General features: G+C 40.2%; 1 protein-coding gene across 6 annotated transcripts in view; it reads right to left on the bottom strand.

Annotated features, from left to right (window-relative positions):
* Positions 1–384: 384 nt before the first annotated feature.
* Positions 385–19,309, bottom strand: part of PPP3CA (protein phosphatase 3 catalytic subunit alpha) — a 189,697-nt gene continuing 170,772 nt past the window's right edge. Inside the window, exons 11-15 of one of the 6 annotated variants that reach the window (XM_083459236.1) lie at positions 18,916–18,939; positions 12,519–12,603; positions 10,370–10,467; positions 6,326–6,355; positions 385–2,118 (exon numbers count right to left, since the gene is read on the bottom strand). In XM_083459236.1, coding sequence (XP_083315362.1) covers positions 1,922–2,118; positions 6,326–6,355; positions 10,370–10,467; positions 12,519–12,603; positions 18,916–18,939 — 434 coding nt within the window. In that variant the 3' untranslated portion in view covers positions 385–1,921. Of the gene's footprint in view, positions 2,119–6,325; positions 6,356–10,369; positions 10,468–12,518; positions 12,604–18,915; positions 18,943–19,309 lie in introns of all 6 variants that reach the window. The other 5 variants (XM_083459235.1, XM_083459238.1, XM_083459237.1 and 2 more) reach the window with 5 other exon arrangements.

Here is a 19,309-nt window from a genome sequence, read left to right on the forward strand (position 1 = left end):
GTGGGAGGCGCGTCCGCAAGCCACAGAGCCACATCCGTACAAGTGCAGGTTGCGATTCAGCGCTTTTGCACATGCGCCGAAACCCGGAAGTAACCCGTTCTGGTACTTCCTGGTTTTGGCACGTCCGTATCCCAAAAATGCATAACCTGAAGCATCTGTAACCTGAGGTATGACTGTACTCAGCTAGATGCATCAATGTTCTGACATGGTACAGGGCAGCTTCTTCTGTTCCTTAAGCCTCACTTAAGTCATGCATACCTGAGTGCAGGGATTGCTACCTAGGATTGCAACAGACAAGGCAACGGGGTGAGAGCCTCCCACCCCGATGGTGAGGATTAAACACATAATAGCATGCTCCAGAGATTTAGTGTGAGGAGCCATAGGTTCATGCACATTTTTATTGAGTAGTAATATAAAATGCTTTTTTTTTTCATTGTTACAAGTGCATGCTTTGATTGCCAACATTTCATAAGTCAAATTACAAAGGCAAGGCTGTAGGCTGTAGTGAATTACTTGGGCACTTATACAATTGTTAAAAAATATCAGTGGACTGCTTTTGTTGGTTTTTCATCTTCCTTTAAGAATGAACCAGTTGTAACCCGTAACTGATATACAAAGGGAAAAAAGTGAAAAAATTACACGGTTTGTGGCACATGACAGAACGTAACAAAATGACTAAACCATCATGACATTAACAGTTATCATGCATTTAGTTTCACATGTAACTACAAACTTAGTTTAAATTTCACAAGGTTTGCTAAACATGCTAACCATCGATATGTGCACTGACAAGCTTATATTAAAAACTTTTAAGAATACTCTCCCCCTTAGATTTTTCAAAGCTTTTTTTTTTTTTGATTACAAAATTTCAAAGGCATTAGCATTTTCTTTTTAGAGAATATAAAGTACGCCAGTACATACATTTCCAGTATAAGTCAGACCACTAAGCGCATTACAGTCCCATACAGGCCTATACAGCCAATTTTTTTTTCTTAAAAAACATGCATAGGCAGATTTTTACAGAATATAGATGCTTTCACTGCACTTAATATGGTGTCTTGTTCACTATACTTAAAAATGCACCACTCATAAATATTTAAATTCAGCAAGCCACAACCAAGACTTGATTTACCAAAAAGAAAAAGAATAAAGAAAGGATTCCTAAATATAAACAGCAAAAAGAAAAGAAAAAAGGAGTATCATTATTCCAGTTTTATTTTCCTTAAAAACTTAAAAGAAAAGATTTCTCACTGCCAAATTAGTTAAGGTAAATGTTATATTTAAAGAAGGGCATTCAAGCACACTAAAGAAACCTGAGGTAAGCATAATCTGTACAAAATTAAACTGTCCTTTTTGGCATTTTTAACAAATTTGCAACTTTTTTTTTTAAGATTGCCTAATTATTATTTTTTAAGATAGCCATCGTCTGACAAGAGTAGCAAAACATTATCAATAAATAGTCTCCTTATTTAGTTTGTACATCACTTTGTTAAAAATGTTTTTGATGTTGTCCATGTTTAGTGCTGCAACTGTAAACGTACAATAGTTAGTAAGAAATCAGACAAAATTGTCATGTCCAGTAACATAATAAAAGGCCTTTCAGTTAACATATCGAGAAGTTTCCAATGCAGTAGGAAAACATGTTCATTCCCCTAACTTTGCAATATATACCAGCATTAGCTTTCATTTAGTTTTCTACAAGCATTTTAAAGGCATATCCAAGGAGGCGTTGAACCTCCACCCCCCACCCACCAAAATAAAGTCTACTATCTCTTCTTAGATGATATTGTAAACTGAATCCAACACCTGGCCCCCAGAGCAAGTAAGCTATCATCAGAGGCAAGAACATCCCACTGCTGATATGCAGCAATCCCATCATGCCCTGCAGCTCCAAAACAAAAAAATCACAAGTTGGAAACGGTCACTGAATATTGCTGCTATTACTGCCATTACTGTCAGTGCCATTAGTCTCTGAGGAGATTGCCTTGTTGATGGAGTTAAGGTTGGCATCGGATGGCATGGCATCTCTGCGAGGGGGCATCCGTTCGTTAATCCGGTCCAAGCCTTTGGCTTCTTCAAAGCTCGTGATCTTATGCTGCGGCGAGAATCCTTTGATAGCTACACAGAGAATTGGGGGGGGGGGGGGAGGAAAAACAAAAACAGAAACAGAAACAAACAAACAAACAAAAACAAAACAAACAGAGAGGAAAGGAAAGTCAATGGCGACAAAGTGTTGGCATTTTATCAGCTTACTGAACAGTCAACTGAGTTGAGAAATTCCTTCACGGTGAAGAAAATAAAATGACAATGTGATTAAAGCTTCTGGATGGATTTGGAAACAGCTAGAAAGTAGATAGCCAATGTATCTTGAAAGTTTAAGATGCTCCCAACAAAATTCATTTCTGACATTTTATTTGGTGGTTCGGTGTGGAATGAACTTTTTTTCAGGAACAAGTAGTGCTCACAGAAAAATAACAAACTAAAATCTCCTGTCTTAAAAGTGTAGGGTCCAGTTTCACACATATTGGTGCAGTGAAGCCATCACAATATTTTCTGCCCTGTCAACTGCATGTAGTGAATGTATGCCTCCTTTTGGTGGCAACTAAATTACAAAAGGAAGCTGGTTTGCTGTTGTAAACGGCAGCTCCCACATGTGTTTGTATGAATGAAAGCACTGGCTTGAAACTGGGAATGCAAAATAATCTTGCAACGACTTTAGGGTATTAAAAGAAAATGTCTGAACTGGTCTTGAGTGATAAATGGTTGCGATGTCCTCATAGTCTCATTCGAGATAGAATTCTTGTTGATTTCCAAGGGAGATTTGTTGTTGCTTTCTTTGGAATAGGCAATGCAGGATGAATTTAACAGCAGAGCAGCTGTCAAGAGGCTTCACAGAAATGATGAAACATTCAAAACTATAGGTTGCCCAAGAACTCTGGTTTGTGGCCTTTCAATAGCCATATTTCCAGGTGTGCCAATCTCACTGCAGAGGTTGTATGATGCCAAATGAGGACTTAGGTTCTCCTTTTAACAAGCTTTGCTAACCAGCTTCAAACCTTGGTCAAGATTCCTGCCTAAAAACTAGGACTCTGGTTAATCTTCACCCCAGTCAACATCATGGTTGATGTTATTATTTGGAAGGGGGATGGAGAGCAGTGGCAAGCTATGCAATGGTCCACTCCCTTAATCCTGGTAAACAGATTGTTCCCATTATATAGGAACCTGCATTGAGTGTTTATGAAATTTATCATACGAGGATACCCTTATAATGAATTAGACAGAAGGTCCTCAGTGTCTTCACTACAGAAGAAATGATCATACACTACTCAGGAACAATAACCTTCTCTGTCAGCCCTAGAGCACTACAGGATAATCTGGTTAAACTGCAGTAATTGAGTGTGACATGGATGCTGAATATCATTCTTTTTGGCATATTTGTCCTTCTTAACTTTGAAAGTGTAGGAACATAGGAGCCAGTAAGTGAATTTAAAAGTCAATGAACTTGCCCTTCAGCAATGATATTAGGAGTTCCACATTGATCTCACTAGGTATTTCACACACTCAATGAAAGGGGGGAAAAATTCAAGGGGCCTGATGCAATTCCATCATTTCAGGGGCTTACTTTAGAGTGTTCAAAACAAAAAAGGGGAAGGGCTCTGGGCAGCAATCCAAGAAACAGGCTTAACTTATTGGTTGCTGTTAACCCTTGGTGTGTTCCCCACCTCTTATTTTAGTAAAAAATATATATAAATTGAACAAATATATATTTCAAGAATGTTGGTTATGTTTCTTTCTGCTGGGTTTCTTAACATGCAAGATAGCCAAGATGGTCAGTTAGTACCAGCAACATGGGGAGAGAATACTGGGAGGGCGTGAGCAAAAAGGAGGGAGTTGGAAACTGAATTTGCTCTTTGGTTTATCTGTCAAGAGGTATAATCAATTTTGTTCTCCATTAGGGAGAAAGCATAATCCTTTCTGAATTTTGAGGTGACTTCCCCCCGCCCCTCACATTTCTCCTTGAAGGCAAAGTCCCTGGTACTATTAAACCACTTGTGTTGAATTTTGTGGCAAGGACAAATCCTCTCATGCTGACATTTTGCCAACCACTGCTGTGGAAATATGGACTGCAGACAGATACAGAGGACCAATTCCCCTTCCCCCCATGTGGTGATTTCTTTTTTCCCCTGCACTTTTTTTGCTAGGTGGAAACCACTGCATACTGGGCCATCTGAAGGGGTGGAACATAAAGATGGCTTTGAGGCTATCATGGCTTCGGGGGGGGGGGGGAATCAACAATTTAAGTCAGTGGATTGGATCCAAAGAGCTGTGAGCGGTTCCATAAAATGTGTGCAAGTTTTCCACACAATGCTAGAACAGATAGGGCCTTATTCTTCAGCTGGAACAAGAGCTTGTGCAAGTAGAATAATAGTGGAACACTTGTAGAGAAGAACGCTTGCACACTTTTCTTAAGCAAGAGACGCTAGTGTAAAATGGCCCTTCCGTGAGTTGAAGATGCCTCCCGCATGTGGAAGGGTATCTTTGGATCCACTCCAAAATGCTTAATCTTTGCATGTTGGACCACTTCAGACAACATAGTTTGCTGTGGAATCTACCACCCTTGGTTGTCTGGAGACTTCCCTTCACCGCTTGTAACCCACATGTTCCCACCTATTCCCCACAAATTTCATATAGGTTTCATACTAGAGATAACTTGAACAAAGACTCATAGCAGAACATTCAACCCCGGCCCTCTTAAAAATTCACCACAGTGCTGTCAATTTTGATCCAGTCCTTTGACGTAGGTGTATAATGAATGGCAATGTGAAGTGTACGGCAGTTTAATTTTGCAGGATGTTCAGCTGTGATTGGATGTATGAACACCTAGACTCCGTCAAAGGCCTGCACAGGCCCCTAGTAAACACTTGTTTATGTAAACAGAATCGTTATTAGATTTCCCAAAGGCGATAGCTTTTCAGGTCAATCAATCAATCAATCAATCTTTGGTTACAGTGCAATGTAATGATCAATAAGAAGTTTAACTTGAACAACTCATCTTCCCAAAATGGGCTGCACATCTTGGTGTCAAGCAGACATATTTATACACCTTTGTGCTGAAGAATGTGCTCTGCTGCAGTTGCTGGTCAGACAATGATTATTAGCAGTTTACATTGAGAAGTAATACTAAAAACACAACACAGTCACAGAAATCACAGGAAAAAAAACAGCCAAACTGTCAACAAGAATGCACATTGCAGAGTAGAATTTGCCAACAGGAATAGAGAATTCCAACATAAATAGCAGCTCACTCACTGCTATTTAGAAAGCAGTTGTATTTTCTCTTACTTATTGATAAAAATTTTGTTCACTCCTGTAACAAAAAGATCAAAAAACAGATAGGAGGGCCAAAATGGCAGTCTTACTCCATGCCAACAGAACTAATGACTAATGATTTTTTTCTTCTTTTTTTGGAAAAAACCTCATGTTTTAGGGGGGCAAGAACAAAATACAACTGAGTAATTTTTTGGTTTTGTTTTAAAGGGGAACTTTTGAGAGTCTTCTTGCAAAACAATTTGAATTACTAATTTAATCATCATGTATAGAAATATTTCAGTATGCATTTGGAGATCTATTAACTGTACAACTAACAAAATTGTTTTAAGAGCTGAAACAAAAGGATCCCTGAGAAAGGCAGCTTGAAGTTTTGCATTCAATATCTTCGACAGTAATTCATTTGTGCTGGTAGTCATTTGAAATGGTGTTGGTTTTAATAGCTACATTAGAGAAAATTCCCAAAACTTGCAGGGGAAAAAACCTCCTAACATCTCCCATTGTTTTAATATTTTCCCCCTAAAGGGACATTTTAAAATATGCTAAATTACAGTGAAGACTCGTTCAAAAATCACTTTCACTAGAGACCTCAGCAAAGGGAGAACCCCATTCAACTTTAGCGTTCTCTCAATTTTCAGATATATCTTAAGGTGACATGGGGAACTGATTGATCCCCCTTAAGGGAAACTGTCAAATGCCTTTTACTAAAGTGCTGCCATGCCCCCTTTGAGTTGCAAGCTTTCTTATCCTTGTGCAATACTGATTCAGCACTTTAAGCTTAATGGACACAGATCAGAACATCGCTGCAACTTTAAGAAACAACACCAACAACAAAAGGAACACTTTCCCCTTTAAAGCAAGTAAACTTAGGTTAATACTGAGCCACAATTGTTAGCTCAACACCCACACACTCTATACAAGCTACAGCAAAAATGAATACACCCAGCAGAGCCCTTCTCTGTTGTAACAACAACAGAAAGGGGTCTGGCCAATTTACCTTCATCAGCCTCAATAGCCTCAACAGTAGCTGAAGAGAAGAAAGGGGTAGCAAAACGAATGAGAAAAATGAGCAGAGGATTTAACTCTAAGAACAAGTCAGTGAATAGCAAAGGAGCTAGTACACTTGAAGGTTACTGTAAGTGCTGGATTTTGACACAGAAGACAACATAGAATGCTACACACAAAACAGACACAGGTATCGTAATTTGCAGGCAATAGATTTCTTTTTTTTAATGTTTTTGGGGGGAGAGAAGTGAAAGATACTCATTTGTTCTTAAATATCTAATAAAATAAAATAGCCACATGGATTAAATTGAAATGCTATACCGTATTGTCCATACAATATACAAAGTTGACAGTATAAAAGGGTGGCTGCAACACTGAATGGGGCAGGTTTGATTGCAGAGTGTCCAGTAAGACATATCGTGGCATTAAGCCAGTGGACGAAAGTACCAGCAATGCAGATCAGCAAAATACTGAAGCACCCTTTGGTCAGCAGTGGGACTAAGGGAAAAGATGGTTTCTGATAATTTGGGGAAATACCGGTACTTTCCTTTTCTCCTGGATGCCTTTTTAAAAAAACAAAAAAACACACACTAAAGAAATACGGAAAAGAGCTTTCAGTGTTCAATATTTTGTTTGTGGGTTTCCTTGTTTAGAGTGGCACAGAACACCATCTTTTCAAGTGCCCCATATTGTTAATTTTTTTTATTAAAAAAATATGTTTTAATTTTATTTAGATGTGAACTACTGGCAGAACAACTGACCATTTCAAAGTTGCTGGTAGTATAGCATAGATTTCAAACCACCATGGCCTTTTAAATAGGGCTTAAGAAGCATTTGCAAACAGAAATGAACAAAGAAGTTAATATTAGAAATGCATTGTTACATTATAGCTTGAATGTCTTTTTGACAGCCAGATGTACCTAAATCCACATTGGTATTAAGTATGGCAGCAAGGAAGCCTATCTGCCCATAGAGAAACATGCTGGCCTGGGTCTGGTTTAGAATGTTGCATTTTTTGTAGTTGCAAAGATTAATATGGGCTGAGATCAGTGGAATCTCATCAAGTGTCATCTTGCATCAAGGACAAGTTCCCCCATGGAATCTATAGCCCTCGGGTGCAGCAAATAAGGTAACTCAATAACCGAAATAAATATGCATAATAAATAAGAAAGAGGAAAGAGACAATAAAACTTAAGATGAGAAAAAGGATCCAAACCAGCACAATACACTAAAAGAATGGTCACTAAGAATGTACACATTTCACACAATATATTGCTCATATTTTCTGTTAATACATAGCACAGTTGGCAAAATGTGCTTAACAGAAACTATGTAGATTTCAGTATATTTGGTGAATGGTGCAAGGTGTTAACTAATGGGTTGTGTATAGTAATGTTTCACTAAGCTATAATACTGCAGTATGAGGTAATTTCCCAATGGCCAGGCTTTTGGACAATCTGATAGAAGCAATTGTATCAAGACAACAGTGGGGTTTTTGGGTTTTTTCTCCAGGATGGGTGGGTGATAAAATTCTATGAATGTCAAGGGACTAGTAATATGAAGCAAATCCTTTATGTGCCTCAGTAATTCCATTAGTGTGACAAACACACTTTGGTCATCATATTGCAGCATTTACAAAGCAGAACGTTACCATATGTGTAACACACAAGCCACCAAAAAGAGAGTTTACCACAGAATACCTGAATCTTCTAGATAAAGAGAAAAAGAGACAGAAAGGGGGGAAAATACAGGAAAGAAACTCCAGGAAAGAAATGGGAAAGTTAGAGGCTGAGACTGAGTTATTGAAAAGGCGAATCTCCATGTCTCACAGTTAAAAGCTACATCATAATTATGGTTGGACACTCATGGGTGCATGTTACACAATAGTAAAAACAGAAAACAGTTAATACATTAAAATATTTGACTGTGGCTCCTTACTTCAAGAGAAAAATTCTACTAGCTATAGAGCGGCTGCATAACTCATACAAAATATGACTTGAAACAGTAAGTGAGAGAAAGTGCCTCAGTGCTTGAATATGCAGCAAAACCACCATTAAAATGTTCTTCCCTTTATTCAAGTAAATTGTGAGTCTTCCGTATGTGGCATTAGTTATTCACAAGCCATTAGTTATTCACTGGCCCTCAGAAACTGAATTCCAGTTACAGAATTCCAATACGTCAGTTCTCCATGAAGAAGAGAAAAGGAAGAATGCAATTTGGTAGTTATCAGCTGGCCTAAGGAAGGATTGGCATGTTGGCCAATAATTTGCAGTTTTTCCACATACGCAGTGTCTGCCATTTTTGTAAAGGGAGAGAGGTTATGCTGAAAAGCAGACTTGCATGCTTGCAAGCACAATGGATGGGAAAGAAAGCCTTCTCAAGCTTTGAAAGATGGGATTCTCAAGCACCCTCTTTATCCGTGGCCTTTAGAAGCTGTCAACTAAGAAGTTAGACAGGGCAGATGAGTTTCACTCCAAGCCTGATCCACTGTATTTGGATTCAGGTTGCCTGGGACTCTGGAGGAGGTGGGGAGGCAGACATGTCTTGGGAGGGGAAGCTCAGGTCACTTACTTGGAGCTTTAGCTACTGCCTGCCAAAGCGCTTGGCATTGTGCTCCCTGGCTTGCTCCAGTATTCTGCTTGTGATACAGTATAATGAATGATGTACCAGCAGCAGACCCCTCCCTGCAATGGTGCCTGGCTTACCTGACTGGTAAGGCCGAACAGCAGTAGAGGAAACCTGAATAAAGCACTGCCCTGCAGCTGACTTGCTCACATTTCTGCCATTTAAATCACCCCATAATGTAGTTCCTGTGAAAGACTCTTTGGGAGTTGCATTGATGATAAGTTAAAATGGTGGATGCACTGGCAAACATGGGACACTACATTTCTGTCCATGCCAGGCCCTCCCTCCATTAATAATAATAATAATAATAATAATAATAATAATAATAATAATAGGTGGGGGCAAACTGGGAAATACAAATGTCACTGGTATCACCTACTTTCCCAGGATCCTAGCTTTTGCCTGAATATGTTGTGGATGGGGACTACTTCTAAGGGAAGTGGTTTGAGAACTATGCAAGAAGGAAAACCTATTCACATGCAGTGGATATGCCCCAGCTTTTGTAAAGTTAAGCTGCCAGAACCAAGATACAGTGGTGCCTCGCAAGACGAAATTAATCTGTTCTGCGAGTCTCTTCGTCTAGCGGTTTTTTCGTCTTGCGAAGCAACCCTATTAGCGGCTTAGCGCTATTAAAGGCTTAGCGGCTATTAAAGGCTTAGCAGATTAGTGGCTAAAAGGCTATTAGCGGTTTAGCGGCTTAGAAAAAGGGGGGGGGGAGCGGAAAAAATCGGAACACTCACAAGACGTTTTCGTCTTGCAAAGCAAGCCCATAGGGAAAATTGTCTTGCGAAGCAGCTCAAAAACGGAAAACCCTTTCGTCTAGTGGGTTTTCCGTCTTGCGAGGCATTCGTCTTGCGGGGCACCACTGTAGATATGTTTTTAAGCTATCACAGTAAGCTGGTGCAAGCCTCAGTTAAGTTCCTCATGCCGATGCCAAAGGCTTACGCATGGATCTCCACTAAATGTGGTTTCTGGATGGCTCAACCCATCCTAAATGAGTGGGGTCAGGGAGCAGCTTGGCTGTGTATACGTGTGCTCCCCCTTTTTACATATATATATAAAAACAAAAACAAAACCCCCAGTCATTTAGATGAGTCTTTACTTACATATGTGGCAGCAGTATTCCAGAGAAATAGCAGAGATAATTTTGCCCTTCACATGTGTAAGTCTCCCCTATATATGCAGAGTCACCCCCTCCCTTTAAACATTGCCAAGTATTGCAAACAGGGGGTGCGTGCATTTATTTAGTTTGGTTTTTCAGCCAAATTTTGTGAGCCAGCTTCTAGTCACTCTGTGGTGTGTCTCTCTCTCTCTCTTCTTGAAGAGACTGCATTTATATAGCGGAAAGGAATTCTGTGCTTTAGCAGCTGAATTTATGTACACCATAGCACACATTCACAAACATGCTTACCGCTTTGCAGAGTTTGTTTTCCTCCAGAGAGCACCCCACTGGGCAGCATTCCTGTTGGGGTCAACCCTTTCAGTGTCAGCACGCTCTCACTCTCTTCCCTGGTAGAAACAGGATGAAGCAATTGTCAATTGCAGCCAGCAACTTATGTGGTCAAAAAGGAGAGAAAGGAAGAGCTAAGCACTTCCTCATTGTTTCTAGATCCAGCTCCAGCTGAGGGACACCTTTCCCTTCCCTCTGGTAACATCTTTATTCATTTATATCCCACTTTTATTTTGTCATGGAACCTAAGGTGGAGTGCATGTGGTTCCCAGGCAGTCACCCATCCAGGCACTGGCCAGACCGCTTTCTTTTAGCAAATCTAAAGCTCATGTGGCCGCAGACCATACCCTCGTTGCATTTTCATAATACATGAGTTGTATCCAAAGTAGCACTAAGTAACTCAGGACAGATAAAAGGAAGTACTTTTCACAACAGCACATAGTTAAAGCATGGAAGCAACTCTCACAGGAGGCACTGATGGCCACCAACCTAGATGGCTTTAAAAGAGGATTCGACAACTTCATAGAGGAGAGGGCTTCTGGTGGCTACTAGCAACGATATCTAGGCTCTGCTTCCACAGCTGCCAACAGCAATGCCTCTGAATACCAGTTGCTGGAAACCACAGGAGGAGAGAGTGCTTTTGTGCTCCTGTTTTGATTGCTGGTTTCCGGTTGGCCACTGTGAGAAGAGGATGCTGGACTAGGTAGGGCACTGGCCTGTTCCACCTGGATCTTCTTATCTTCTTAAATCCTTGCATGAGCAGAACAACTTCCACTTGTGGAATAGGACTTCCTTCCCCTCCATGTGCCCACTAAATCTGTTATGGCTGTTCCCTAACCCCCCCCCCGGAGCAGATGTGAGGATGGTGCAGCAAGCACAGATGGCAAAAAGTCATGCTGTACAAGTGGAGGTTGTCCAGTGTGTGCAATTATTTAAGTTGGATGCCACTTATGTTATTATGTATTGGATTTTTTTTGTATTGCTGTAAGCCACTTTGGATGCAAATTTAGGCCTAAAAAGCAGGATACATATATAATAAATAAAACAACTGGTCCTCTACCTCCTAATACAGTCGTACCTTGGATCCCGAACGCCTTGTGACTTGAACGTTTTGGCTCCTGAACGCCGCAAACCCAGGAGTGTTCCGGTTTGTGAACGTTCTTTGGAAGCCAAATGTCCGATGTGGCTTCTGATTGCATGCAGGAAGTTCCTGCAGCCAATCGGAAGCCGCACCTTGGTTTTCGAATGTCGAACGGACTTCCGGAATGGATTCCGTTCAACAACTAAGGTATGACTATACTGGGATAAGGAGTAGCAAAGACATGAGAAACACATATTCCTGACTGCATCATTTTAATGCAAACTTCCTTGGCAGAGGCCTGCTATTAAGATTAAAATTCCAATTTATTCTTATTTAACACCTTGCTGGCACATCTTTGATAGCCATGCAGGCTTATCTTGTTGAGATATCAACAACCTGATGCATTTGCATTTTAATGAATTTGCCAGGTATGCATCCTTTGCGTGAGCTCACACGGCTATATTCTGATGAGGATTATAACCATTTGGAATTTCCATTGTGTGCTGCAGCTTGGAACCCAATGATTTCATCTTCTTTGTGATTTATGACAGCATTAGATGTTTGGTGGTTTGGCATGAGCTTGGAAATCCTGGTTGCTCCTGAATGGCTGCAAAGCAGTAGGGAGGAAGGCCAAATTTAGAGACATAGGAACATTGAAATTTGCCTTATACCAATTCAGATCATTGGTCCATCTAGCAGTTTTCTCTGGGTGTTGAATGTTACTTTATTTGATGTAGGTTGCGTATTTTAAAGTTATGTTTTATGATCACATTTTTGTATTGCATTAGATTGTTATAAGGTGTACATCCTTTGTTTCTTCAGCTTGTAAACTGCCTTGGGTATTGTAAGATAGAAAGACGGTATACAAATTAAAAGTGATGATGATGATCCAGGCTACATTCTGGATGAAACAGAACCAGTTTGAGGGAATTAAAAACAAAGCTTTCAAATGGCGAGTGCATCAACAGAGAAGCAGTATTTTAAAGCACTTTGTCACCCTTGTAATAAACAATAGCAAAGAAGTCATACCTCAGCACAGAGAATACTCGAGCCATTTTGCCTATTGCCCGGATCTTGTTCCGTATAACTTCTTTCCGAGCTGCAGCTGTGGCACCTATAAGGGGAAAAAACAATAATAAACATGAAGAATTATAATGTTTAGTAGTTAGTAATGATAAATTTTGAGTACTTTTTCTAATGCTTTGGCAGCCTGGCTTCTCAGTTGAGAATGATATCTCAACACCACAGAATTAGACCATTTAAGCCTCCCATGCCAATGTGGTTGTTCGGGACCACAGCAGTTGTTTGTAATATTGGAAAAACCCTTGCAGCAAACTAAAACTCCTTTATACTCCAAAATATCCCAACAAAATATCCCAATTCCTTCCTTCCTTCCTTCCTTCCTTCCTTCCTTCCTTCCTTCCTTCCTTCAAATAAAAATTTAACTTACTAAGCAATCCCAACTTATCCCTATTGAAACAAATGGACAATAGAAACTATCAAGTGCCTAATTGAGGCCCATTCTATCCCTACCAAAATGTCGAAGCTAGGGTAGAAACACCTTAGCATTTTGCCTCTATTGGAAGTTTGGTTTCTGCCTCTGCCCCCCAATACCTTCCTGTGTATACAAAAACCAACAACAAAAACACTACAAACCACTGCAGGGAGCCTGTGGAAGTCTAGGAGTAATTTTTTTATCCTTGGGGCTTAAATGGTGGGGTTATTTTGGAGGGTTTCAGAATCTAGGTCAGAAAGGGAAATGAGGCTTTTCTCTCACTATTGTACCAGAAAATGCAAAGTGATGCAATATCTAGCAGTGAGGAGGGGAGATGATGTATGTTTTTTAAATAAGAGTGTACTGACTTTAAATAGGAATGGCAAAAATGCAATTAAAAGTGGCTAGTAATTAAAAATGGTTAAGAGAGGCCTGACAGCGATATCACGTGTATCAGATATTAATCAAACAATGATCCAATAGAATTCAATCTATTTTGAGTTCCTGTTCACCTTAACAATCAGATTTTATAATCTTGTTTTCTTTTAGTGATCTGCAGGCTGATAATTTGGGCCCTTAGGTGTAACATAGAAACTAATGATTTAAGTGTTGAATAATAAACACATAAATGATTCTATGAAATAGCAATAATAATTTCAAAGTAGGTAAATAATCAGAAAATGTCATTTGTCAGAGCTACAAAGGACAGGATTGGGGAACAGGATTTATTAGGACATGTTAATTTTTAATTGGCAGGTGAAACAGATTCAAGGGAGCAAACTCTGTAATTGTTTAATCATAAAACTAGAATATGGGAAAATACTATATAGGAAAAGTGGAACATATTGAGTGGTACCACAAGGCAAGAAAATGATGACTGTTGAACGGTTACTTTAAATGTAAAGGTTCATCATTGTTCCACTCCATGTGTATGTCTTTAAGGGGCCAGAGCAAGGGCCAGAGCAAGATAACGAGACCCAGCTTTACAGCTGTGAAACATAGCAGGTGCTGCTGAGTTGTATTTGATTAAGGTGTGTCAGCATTTGGGTAGAGTATATAAGGAGCAGCATCTAGCTCTCCCATTACCCTGGGGGATGGGTTGGTGGTTGGGTCATGTTTGTTTGTTAATATATTTAGTGTAAATGGAGTTTTTGTTTTTCTTATTAAAACCTTTAAGTTATTTTTGAGTCCCTCTCTTTTTAATGCATGGTCTCCCCAGCAAGCTCTCTGCAGCGTCACTATACTGCAAAAAGCCAACATCTTTGGTTATGGGCCCAGCTGCTGAGTGGATGACTGCATATTTTTGGACTCTGAGAAAGGTTTGAAAACTCCTTCTTCTGTTAGCGTAGTTTTTGTGGGTCTGGAAGAGTTCCAGAATGGTTGACCGGGTTCCTGAAGCTGAGAAGCCTCTGGTCTTCCCACAGCTAACAGATGAGAACTATACTTTATGGTCTTTTCGGGTGGAGGCGCTTTTGACCTCTAGAGAAGTATGGACCTATGTAACTGATGACCCTCCTGACCCTGTAACTAATGCTTGGTCGAAAGGAGATGCAAAAGCCAGGGCGATAATTAATTTGGCAGTCAGCGACCAGCAAGTAGTCTATATAAGAAATAAGAAAACTGCCAAAGAAATGTGGGACAGCCTTGCAGCAGTGCATGTTGGAAAAGAGTCAGCGTCTGCATTGACGTTTTTCAAGCAGTTGTACCAGACGAAGTTGCAACCTGGTGGTGATTTGGCAGCACACTTGAGACGTCTGGAGGCAATACGCGGTGAATTAATTCGAAGGGACATGGAGATACCTGATATTCAGTATGTTTTTATCATCCTTTGTTCCCTCAATGAGGACTTTGATGGTATAGCTAGCCAGATATCTGCTGTTCCACCAGCACAATTAACTGTGGAAGGGGTAACGGCAAGATTAATGGGCGAGTTGGATAGAAGGGAGGCTTGTGCCATAAGCACTCCTGTTTCCAGAAAGAATGAGGAACGCCATATGCAAACCTGTGGTGATACAACTGCATTTAAAGCTGCAAAGCGTTGTTGGTTCTGCAATAAGCAAGGACATTTTGCAAGGGACTGCAGATCCAAAAGAAAGCAAAGTACTCCCAAGCCTGTTTCTGTTCGTCAATCACGGTCGTCAGCCCAGCAGCCGGCATCGTATAGTAGAGACAGAAACGAGCCGCGAGCTTTTCACGCTCGGACTAAAGATCGTAAAAGAATTAAAGGTGCCAAGTGGAATTCTTTTATTGTCGACTCAGGTGCATCCCAGCACGTCTGCAACAATCGAAGCTTGTTTATTTCTTTCGAAGAGGAAATTGGTAATGTACATTTAGCCAATTCACAAGTCCTGCAGTCGCTTGGCAGGGGTACCGTTAAACTTGACTCTTTAAACATTACAATAGCGAACTGCATTTACTGCCCGTCAATGGACAATTTATTATCAGTAAGGTGCTTTGCTCGTCAAGGCATAACTGTGCGTTTCTTAAAGTCAATGTGTGAGTTTTTCGAGGGGAACAAACGTCTATTGTATGCCCGGGAATCTGATGGTTTATATAGACTGTATTTTCGCACCTACTCCCAATCGCCTATAAATTGCAGAGCAGCACAGTCAAGCCAGGGGTTGAGGAATGTAAGACCACATTCTGGGTGTATCCACATGGCGCACAGAATTCTGGGACACCTGAATTTTGCTGATGTAATTAAGACAAAGAATATTGTCAATGGCCTCGACTTAAAACCATGTAAATTCTTTATGCAATGTCTATCCTGTTGCAAAAATAAGATTAAGGTTGCACGCAAGGGTAGGTGCTCAGATAGGAAAGTAACTGAGCCATTTGAGCGTGTACATTGTGATTTAGTTGGGCCACTCCCACCCTCATTAGGAGGTTCAAAGTACTGGCTTACTCTGATAGACCAGTATAGTAGATATTGTTGGACTTATGCAATAGCTGAGAAGTCCCAAGCATTTGAGAAGTACAAGGTTTTTTGCAACTGGGTAAAAACACACTTTAACAAACCAATTAAGAACCTGTTTTCTGACCGGGGTGGGGAATTTGTTTCTGAAGATTTTGAGAAATTCCTGGAAGCGCAGGGGACTACTCATGAGTTATCTTGCCCCCGAAGTCCCTGGCAAAATGGGCTTGTTGAAGTTGTGCAGCGTGACCTGCAGGCAGGGGTTAAAACTTATCTGCACGATGCTAATCTGCCCAAAGCGTTTTGGGCTGAAGCACTCCATGCCTTTTGTTATGTTAGAAATCGCAGTTATCATTCTGGTTTAGATGTCACCCCCTATGAGAAGTTGTTTAAAAAACGCCCTAATCTGAAATACCTACGTATTTGGGGTTCAGATGTAATTATGCATTATCCTGCTAAGCAGAAATTGGGTGAACGTAGTGTTCAGGGAAAATTAATGGGCTACCAGCAGGGGGCGTACAGAATTTATATACCAGCAACTGGCAAATTTCATATTACCAGAAGCATGATACAAACTGTAAATTGGAATGGGGTTGCTGTTTTCCAAGATACTGATGGTATAAATGATACTGAGGAAGAAGAGGAAGCAGCAGCAGCAGCAGGAGGAAATGGTGATTCTGAATTAATAGAAAAAGACAAAAAGCCTGTTGAATCTGATAATTTGTTTGATGATTTAAAGTCACAGGCATCTGAGGGAAGGTTAGATTCCCTTGAGTTTTCTGACCGTGAGCTTAGCCTACAGGCACCTCTTCAGTCTGACAATGATGATTTACAACCTGAAACTAGTGGTTCATTTAGTCCCATTAAGTCTGAGGAGTCTGACTCTCCTTCCGGACTGAGACGTTCAGATAGAAAGAGGCAGAAGCCACAGCGTTTTGCAGATGAACATTTTAATACTGTGTATGCCAATAAGGTGGTTTTTGAGCCAAAAAGCTACAGTGATGTTCAGAATTTACCCATGCACCAAGCTGTAAATTGGTATAAAGCTATGAACTCTGAGATAGCTTCTTTAAAAGAGCATAACACTTGGTCTCTTGTACCACAAACCCCAGATATGAGACTTATTGATTCAAAATGGGTTTATAGAGTTAAAATGAATGACAAAAATGAAGTTGTAAGGTACAAGGCAAGACTAGTTGCTAGGGGCTTTCAACAAATTCCAGGAGATTATGATTTGTGCTATTCACCAAGTGTAAAATATGAAACAGTTAAGCTTTTGTTAAAAGATGCATCACAATGTGGAAAAGCCCACTATGCAATGTTTCTCTGCTCTTAAGAGAGTGGTAATGTACCTTAAACATACCAAACATTAGAGGTTGCAGTTTACAAGAAGCACTTCCAAAGGTTACACATGAAAAAACATGTACAAAGTATGTTTTATGTTTTTGTTCCACAATGATGAACCGCAGGGGAAATGTTGAACGGTTACTTTAAATGTAAAGGTTCATCATTGTTCCACTCCATGTGTATGTCTTTAAGGGGCCAGAGCAAGGGCCAGAGCAAGATAACGAGACCCAGCTTTACAGCTGTGAAACATAGCAGGTGCTGCTGAGTTGTATTTGATTAAGGTGTGTCAGCATTTGGGTAGAGTATATAAGGAGCAGCATCTAGCTCTCCCATTACCCTGGGGGATGGGTTGGTGGTTGGGTCATGTTTGTTTGTTAATATATTTAGTGTAAATGGAGTTTTTGTTTTTCTTATTAAAACCTTTAAGTTATTTTTGAGTCCCTTCTTTTTAATGCATGGTCTCCCCAGCAAGCTCTCTGCAGCGTCACTATACTGCAAAAAGCCAACAATGACGACAAGAGACTGTCTCTGAAAGGTATATAGTGGGGGAAAGGGAAAAACAAGAAAAGAACACAAATACTTGTAGGAAAAAGGAGACAAGAAATGTTGCAGAAAATTAAATCAGTATAAGTAAAGAATGTTATATAGCCCTTAGATTTACATAATTTTGTCAGCTCAAGCAAGCTTATTCCCTCCATAGGTATTATCATATCTTTTAAGTTTCCAAAACAAATGTCTGCTGCTTTTATTGAAATGCACCTAAGTTAAGGCCTATTAATTTCAAAATGGGTCAGCTCAGAGATTGACTAATGTTGGAATTACCATTTAGAAATAGTTAACAAATTTTATGAGCAAATTCCAATTCTATATAGTCTCCACTACATTCATTCAGCATTAAAAGCCATTGAACTCATTTAGTTTCAACACCATCTTCCTATGCAACATGGAACAGTGCAAACCGACAAGGTTCATAAGAAAGAGCTGGACCTGGTCCCTCAGGCATTCTGATGCTACCAGATGCTTAGAAGAGAAATATGACACACTGGCAACACTTTAGGAAAAAAAGGTTATTTGCTTATTTATTTATTATTAAATTTGTATACAACTTCATCAAGTTCCCAGGGAGGTTCACAGCAAGGCGAAGGCCCAAACTGCAGCTTTGTCCCATTCATGAATGAAATGTACAGTGCAATTTAAAGCTGTGCTCAGGCAGGAGGTGCTGATTCCACCCCATCCCTCCACTCCTAATATGTCCCTCCGTGCAAGGAGGAGGGTCTGCTCAAATTTTAGCAGTTGGTGGGGAAGGGCTAGAGATCTTCACGTCATACGGCCCTTTCAATTGCCTGTCCTGATTTAAATGTGAATGGGGCAAACATGCCTTCAAAGACATAGATCTGTCATGGACGATCACATGTAGCTTAATCCTTACCAAAGTAAATGCAGTGATTTTCCTGACTCTAGGTAGAGAATGTGCTCACTTTCAAGCATTTAATGTAAGTGGGCACTAGTGTTCAGTCCAGAGCCGAGACTGTGGCAGAATCAAGCATTGGTGCTAAATGGGAGGGATCACAGTGGCTGATATGAAGAAGGAAATTCCTGAAAGTTAGCACTTGGGAAAAGTCACACAAAAGCAAATTAAATGTAAGCCTTTCTTGCCCATTTAATAATACCTTTCTTCTGCGCATAAATAGGATCTTCTTATGATATTCCAAAGGGGAGGAAAGAAACAGATCAGTGAAGATTGCAGATTTTTTTTTAAAAAAGGGGGGGAGGGGAGGCAGAGGAGGAAAGTATAAAACACGACAACATCAATGGGAAAGCAATGCTTAAGTAATTCTGAAAAATAGAAAAGAAACAAAATTAGGCAGGGAACATCAAGAAGGAATGGAAAAAACAATGATGAGAGGAAAAGCACTCTGCAGCTCAAAGCCTTGTTAGTAACTTGTGCAATAAACTAAAATGCAGCAAGACAACCACAAGACTGGTCTATTATTGGCCATGGTGCTTGGGGCATGCAACTTCTTTTTAAAGGGGATCAACCTTTGCATGTTAACCAGGGGAGGA

This window comes from Podarcis liolepis (genome assembly GCF_965112155.1).
Source record: "Podarcis liolepis genome assembly, chromosome: 9".
Lineage (NCBI taxonomy): Eukaryota > Metazoa > Chordata > Lepidosauria > Squamata > Lacertidae > Podarcis > Podarcis liolepis.